General features: G+C 33.6%; 1 protein-coding gene across 1 annotated transcript; it reads left to right on the forward strand.

The window, feature by feature from the left end:
- The first annotated feature begins 361 nt into the window (after positions 1 to 361).
- LOC132859474 (FERM domain-containing protein 6) lies at positions 362 to 6,785 on the forward strand. Its single transcript, XM_060890200.1, has 13 exons — positions 362 to 572; positions 785 to 875; positions 1,026 to 1,105; positions 1,199 to 1,254; positions 1,384 to 1,564; positions 2,466 to 2,621; positions 2,713 to 2,784; positions 2,892 to 2,960; positions 3,924 to 4,077; positions 4,388 to 4,570; positions 6,089 to 6,232; positions 6,378 to 6,400; positions 6,521 to 6,785. The coding sequence occupies exons 1-13, from the start codon at positions 462 to 464 to the stop codon at positions 6,668 to 6,670; spliced, it is 1,470 nt and encodes a 489-aa protein (XP_060746183.1). The 5' UTR covers positions 362 to 461; the 3' UTR covers positions 6,671 to 6,785.
- Positions 6,786 to 7,292: the final 507 nt, after the last annotated feature.

Here is a 7,292-nt window from a genome sequence, read left to right on the forward strand (position 1 = left end):
TTTTTGCCTGATTTTCGAAACAGATAGAAAGGCAAAGGGAAATGCAGGGTTCAAAAACAGGTTGAGGTCTATAGAGAGTAACATATGACAGCTTGCTTCCTGCATTATGGCTAAAGCCCTGTCATTCACTCTCTCTCCATTTTGAGTAAAGAATTAGCCTTGTTTAATTGCACAACATTCTAAAGCACAGTTATCCCATATTTCCCCAGACTCTGGTATTAATGAAGACAGACCTTTGTCATATCTCAAATGCTACTGAATGAGGTTCCCAGCACATCATCATCATCATCTACAGAAACAGATATAATATTCTAATAATTTAAGAATTAATAACAAAAAGGACCCATGGCTTCATAGGGAGGACATGAGAAGGAGGGAGATTGTGAGAACTGTAGGAGTAAGAGGAAAGGAGACAATCATAACACAGGCTGGCAAAAGGAATTCAAGAGGTTAGTGTGTTCATGTGCACAATGCAGAAAAAAGTAAAAAACATGTCGGACTCGGCTCATCTTCCCAGATCTTTGTGTGTGGTGGTTTTACCCAACAAGACGCAACTCAACATTAATGTTGGGGTAAGTTATTGCTTTGACATATTAAATATTAAATATTAAATGATGCTAATTTGCATGAGAATAGTTGGCATTGTCTGGTATCATTACCACTTTTGGTATTATGCTGAGTATATAGCTGTGAAATCTCCAAAAGTAATGTGGTTTGACATATTCTCTCTCGTGTGTGTGTGTGTGTGTGTGTGTGTGTGTGGGGTGTACTCTTTTGAATTAAGCTAAAATGCAAAGGACAAGAGATAATAAGTCAACTATCTCAATTACTTGGTATTACAGACCTTCATCTTTTTGGGCTGAGTTTACAAAAGGGTGAGTTGTAAGCATGCAAACAATGTTTGAGTAGTTGGAGATTTTACCTGTGATTATGCATTTCATTTTCTGAACTTAACTTACATGACCATCACCCTGAACTTTCTTTGTGCATTGGCTATTGTTCATGTTAAAATTAACCTGGATTAGAAAACAACCACCTATTTCTGGACCTGGAGAAGAAACTAATCACCTACTTCCCTCAATCAAAGAAGCAGACGATACTGCCGGTAATACCAAAGACGACCAAATCATTTAAAAAAAAAAAACAGGATAATAACAAATAATAAAATAACAATGTACACATTTCTTTATTTTTAAAGGACCGGGTTCTTCATCTAAGAGTTCAGTACTATATGAGAAATGGTCGGCATATTGTGTAGGTGAAAAATGCTTCAGCACTTTGCTGAAAAAAGCTTTCTTTCATAAGTAGTTTAAGTTTAACATGTTAAAGTTAGTGTTCTTTCTGTTCCCTATTTGCTAACTCTTTATCTGTTTACTCCTTTAGAGATGAGAAGGTCCGCAGTCTGTACTGTGCTGATCTGAAAAACAGAGTTTTGAGCTCTCTGTGTTACGAGCAGGAAGGTTTATACTTCCAACTGGCTGCATACGCCTTACAGGCAGACCTGGGTGACTGGAAAGAAGGAGTGGAACCTTACTTCACTCCACAGGACTATTTTCCTTCTTGGGTGGGCGATTATGTGGTGTTTTGTGTTTAGTGTTTCACAGAACGTTAGTTTTGCATTCTTGTTTTTAAATCCAGCATTAAAAAAAGTTTTTCATTTTGATTTTTGTTTTCATAAATAATGGTAATATATGATTTATATTCATTAATGATCATTAGCTCCTGGTTCAATTCTGAGCTCAGGTTACAGTCTGTGGAAAATACAGTATCTGTGTTCCTATGTGGTTCCTATGTGAGTCTTTTGGGTTTTCCACTTTCTTGATTTGCTATTCTAAATTGACCTAGATATTTTTGTGAATTAATTTAGTCAATAGGAAAAACTGACTCACTTTCCCCAGAGATGTTAACATTGGCATCGATCATTTGAGATAGAGGAGTGGTATCTCTGCTGAGCCCTTGAGCAAGATGCTTACCTTCAACTGCTCAGATGTATTAATGAGATATATGTACGCTGCACTGGATAAGTGTGTAAATGTAAATGTAGAGATGGAGGCTCTATTCAATAAAATACCATAAGTGACCTTTACCTCAGGTGAGCAGACCAACAAAAAAATAGATGATGTTTTAGTCAAAATATCTGTAATCTGGTATATCTGTGTATCTATTAAATTTGTCATTTAACAAGCATTTTTTTTGCAATAGTAAAAGGTATTTCAGTGAGGAAACATTACAGTTTACTGTTATTGTAATGTTGTTTTATGAATATATAAGGTCCAGTTCAGACCTTGTGAAAGGTTTACACAGGCTATCTCACAAATACAGATTATTACCTGATGTATGCAAGACTTGGAAAACTTCTAGAGTATTACATTATTTTCCTTTGGAAACAGTGTGTTTCGGTCCATCATTCAGATCTAATTCTAAAATTGTACTTTTAAAGATAATGATTTTTTTTTTTTTATTAGATTTTGTTAAGGCGTGGATGTGACTATGTGGTGCAGCATACTCCAGAGCTGCACAGAGAACTGAGAGGAATGTCTGCACATGATGCTTCTCTGCGCTACATCGAGGAAGCCTGTAGCTTGTGTGATGTGCCTTTCACATTCTACAGCATGAGCAAGGTCAGGGGTCAAACCTGAGGCAGGGAAAAGGAAACACATTCGATTAAACTGAATTCTGCCACCTAAGAAGTATATTTGTCTTCTTTTATAGGGAAAAAAGGAAAAGAGAGCCAACATGCTGCTGGGCTTGGCTTTGACAGGACTGAACATATATGAACTAGAGGTACCTATTCTCTACACAGCATGAGCACCTGAAAGCACATATATGCTCATGATGGAGTTTGAATGTTGAGATTACGGTATAAATCACTGACCTTTTGTTGTTCACAGATAGACAGTGGAGAATATCATCTTTTGTATGAATTTCCCTGGTCAAGTATAGATTGTCTTAAATTTCAGGTATTTTTTTTATTTTCAGGTAAAATGATTTTTCTGCATAAGAATAGATTTATCTGTTGAAAGAATGTAGTAAGTAAATGTTAAATTATTCTACATAACTTACTCAAGTGATTGCACACACACTACGACTGTGTGGTTACTATTCCACATATACTGGAATGGTCCTTTTATTATGAGCAACAAGCTCTGTTCATCCAAATCTGAATGTTAGCTCAAAAAATCTTCAAAAACCAATCTTTAATCAGGTTGTCTTCCTGAGCAGAAAAAAATTTTTTTAAAAACTTTTTATTTTTGATGTTTCTCAGAAACTAATCTCAGTTCAAATTTGAAATTTCAGAAATTAATATATAACCCTGGACATAACATAGTATGCTTTAGTAAACATTTAAAATATACAGTATATCATTGCATACAGAAATATAGTATTTTATGTCTTATCCTGGTAGTCCCTACAATTTTTGTGCGCATTCTTATATACGTGATGGAAAAACACACAAAACATTGTGGTGATGTTCATAGTGCTTGGATTGCGTGTTTAGGCTTGTATGCCAGTTTTGTATGTAACACACTAGGTTTCATGCAGAATGTGGCAAAAATAAATAATCCCAAAAACAGGGGTAAATAATGTAAACCTGGTCCCCAGTGCTGTAATTCTCTCCATGTCAAGTGCCTCAAAAAATTAATTGTAAGGTGCACCTGTCATGAAGAGGAAGTGACAGAAAAAGTTTTTATTAAATTTCCCATAAAGACTGAAGTTCTGAATGTAAACAATTTTTTTGCAAAAAAGATTTAGATAAAACTACAGAAGTAATAAATAAGTAAACACTTAAGTTAATAAATAAATAAATATTTTTTTTTATTTACAAAAGTATATACATGGGCATTTTATTTATTTATTTAAACTATATTCTTTAACAATAAATGTTCAATGACCTAAACTGAGACACATTTTGGTGAAAACAGGGTCGGCGTTTTGAGATAAGGACATGTGTTGTGCCTGGGAAAGTCCTGGCGATGTATACGCAGTCAGTAATGCACTCACATCACCTCCTGAAGCACATGAGCAACAACCATCGCCTGCACATGAAACACTCATCAGAACAGCTGCAGAGAGAAGGTTAATGCCAACACGAATGCATATACTCAGTATATTATAGATACTATGTAATTTAGTGTATTTTTCTGTAAATGTTCCAGTATTTTGTGTTTTTATCTCCTACCTATTTCAAATCTGATCTTCATTATGCTAAGTACAGGAAACACAGATTATTCCTCAATAGTAGAACAACACTGGAAATCCACAATGTCTGATTTAAGTTTTTGCATTTTACTGAACGGATTACGAAGTATTTATTGTAGCGTGTTCTTTTCAGTTTTGAAAATGGATTAAAGATTGTAAAAACTGGCATTTCATTTACCTCATACAGAGAGAAGGCAGCAAAAGGAGGTGTATGTCAGGGACAATAGTGATCCAGACTCAGAGGATAGTGAAGATGAGCTTCCATCCTTGAAGACATACCTGGACAAGGCCCGGCAACACCATGCTGACTCCTTGGCAAATATCTCAGTAGGAAATACAGCTTGGGAAATTTCTCAAAAAATACAAACAGGTTGGCCTTTCATATCAGTGAAGAAAATTTTGGCTTTTGGCTTTTGGCTCTCTTCATCTTTTGAATGATTATGTTCATTTCATCACAATTTTCAGCTGAAAGCAAAAATGAAATGAACATAATATGACATTGACGTAAACCGAAAATAAAAATAACATCTTCTGCTATTGATGGTTTCAGATGATAGTTTAATGGTAAGCAATATCATGTTTATTTTGAAAATATTAAGACTCTTTCTTTGGGATAAAAATCATACTTAATCCCCAACACTGGACGTCTTTCACAGAACATGAGTCTAATTACTAAAATGTATGTAATGTGAAATCTATTTTAAACAAACTCTGTCCCTGTTTCAGAATTTTTAACATTTAAAAATTTTAAACAGCTTTTTAAACAGCCCACTATCTACACTTTACCTAAAAATATAATCGTAAAAAAACACTTTTTTGTTAAAAATTGATTTAAATTTAATTAAAAAAATTTTTTGTTAACTTAACTCGTCAACTCCCTGAAATACTCCATGATTACGTAACTACATTGTCGTGCGCGATGTGCGTCGATTATGGTGGCACGTGGTGAAGTTTTGTCTAAGTGATGGAAGTAGCACTGATTTAAGCCAAAGATTTCCTACAGTTTATATTAAAGGCTAGACTGGAAGCGCTGGTTTTTGTAAATGTACATTTTTAAGCAGCTGGTTTATGCGCGTAAAGCATTATAAAACTAAATGCCGTAAGTTTCCATTATCGTTGCACGTCGGTGTAAGCAACCTTCTGCAGATAAATGTATAATATCAAAATATAGTAAACAACACCTTTCCTAAACAGGCATACACTCAAATAATCTTAACTTTTGTTTGAAATAGTGTTGTTAGGCAAAATATTAAGTTTGAAATGGTCCCCTCATTAATAGATTTCATTGTAAAATAAGTAATAATGTATAAGTATCTCTCACTCACACACACACACACACACACACACACACACACACACATTTACTAATTATTAACTAATAATACATGTCATAAGATTTGAATACTTTTTTTTAAACCATTTTTTTATTTTGGAACATTATTATTTACAAAAGAAATAAATATGTAAAAAAGTACACTTAACTAAAATGTTTAAACATTTATGGTATAAGTTATGGTTGTTCTTCATTGGGGAAAAAACTATTAGCCTGAAAATAATATAGACCATTGAAATCTATAGACCATTCAAATAAATAAACAAATAAATAAATAAATCGTTAGACTAATTGATGAATCGAATATGTATTTATTAAAAAACACTTTTATTTCTATTATTTTATTTTATTATTTTAAAATTTTTACTTTGAGTTTCAAACATTATTTTTTAAACTTAATTTAAAAATTGAGATTTTAAAGAGGATGTTGGAAGGAAATTTTCAATAATAACATTAGTAAATGTTTAGGTTTTTTTGTTATAAGTAAATGAACAGTAATGTAATATAAAAGGTTAAATCAATGCTGTTCTGTTTCTCACCCTGTTAATTCGACAGCTGACTTAGATGAGATTGAGCTATGTGTTGATGAGCCAGAGGAGATGTCTGTTGATGATGCTGAAGAGATCACATGGTTGACTGAACTTCGGGACGGTGTGTCTGTAGATGGGCCTCCATTAGTCACTGTGTCTCAATTGATAGGTGAGAGGCCAAAATATGCCATAGTGCCATATTAGAGTAGTAACAATGATTGGCACATTAATACTATCACCAAAGCTAATGTAGAATGTGCTCTAGTGAATATACAGTATATTTTAACTCTCAAACTGTTTCTTTTTTATTCTAGATTGTACAAAGGAAATGAAACAGGTAAGTATTAAATTTGTTGTGTACTCATGTTTACATATGTAACTCCCATTGATTATTTAAATTGAAATGTATATTTAAGATAACTGCATGTTTGACTATCTACCAAATTGTAAATTGTAGGTTTTAAGGTTGAGAGCTTGCAGTCTTTCTCTGGACCAGTGCAAGGGGAGTGTAGACAACGTTTACGTCTCACACTCACTCAACTCTCACGAAGAGGTTGTCTGCACCCTACTGACATACAAGCATAAAGAAGAAGACATTATATTTTAGACATTGTAGGAAATTTTAAATAACAAAAAATAATATAAACTAAATAAAATTTATATAAAATAAAGAAGTAGAATATCACTGAACAGCAAAAGCTATGAGGAACTTACCACAAGATTTGGGTTTGGTGGCGGCAAATGGGGAAATAATGGCAGATGGATTTAAAAAAAGGAACACAGATTACATCAGTGCACATGCAAAAGAAAAAGCCCAAAGATAGTAACTAATAGGGTAATTTTTGGGCCAAAAGGATTAGAGAGGACATACAGGAGACAAAGTAATAGAAATCAGAATAAACATTTATCATGCATGTAAGGTGCATGTCAGAGACCATCACTCCTTTACAAGTAAGGCCTCACATTGCACTGTTGTAGAGTAGGATATAGTATGATAAGCACACAATATAATGTTAACTCATAAACACCATTCTCACTTGAAAATATTAAAGAAGAGGACCAGAAAATAGACTTTATACAAGAAACCTATAGCAGGCTTATTCCTATATTGAACATGTAAGGCGAAGAATATTTGTGCAATGACATGCAAAGGAAATTAGGAAATGAGGGGATATGGTACATGTTGGGTGACTTGGTTGTCTTATTAATAAACAAGTTATCTTATTAAT

Source organism: Tachysurus vachellii, chromosome 2, assembly GCF_030014155.1.
Source record: "Tachysurus vachellii isolate PV-2020 chromosome 2, HZAU_Pvac_v1, whole genome shotgun sequence".
Classification (NCBI taxonomy): Eukaryota; Metazoa; Chordata; class Actinopteri; order Siluriformes; family Bagridae; genus Tachysurus; species Tachysurus vachellii.

What these genes read in the sequence shown, in the direction of transcription:
- LOC132859474 (XM_060890200.1), top strand. Translation starts at nt 462, where the DNA reads ATGTGCACAATGCAGAAAAAAGTAAAAAACATGTCGGACTCGGCTCAT. An exon ending in TGGGCTGAGTTTACAAAAGG is followed by an intron (nt 876 to 1,025) that starts GTGAGTTGTAAG and finishes AACCTGGATTAG; the next exon opens with AAAACAACCACCTATTTCTG. An exon ending in AGAAGCAGACGATACTGCCG is followed by an intron (nt 1,106 to 1,198) that starts GTAATACCAAAG and finishes TTATTTTTAAAG; the next exon opens with GACCGGGTTCTTCATCTAAG.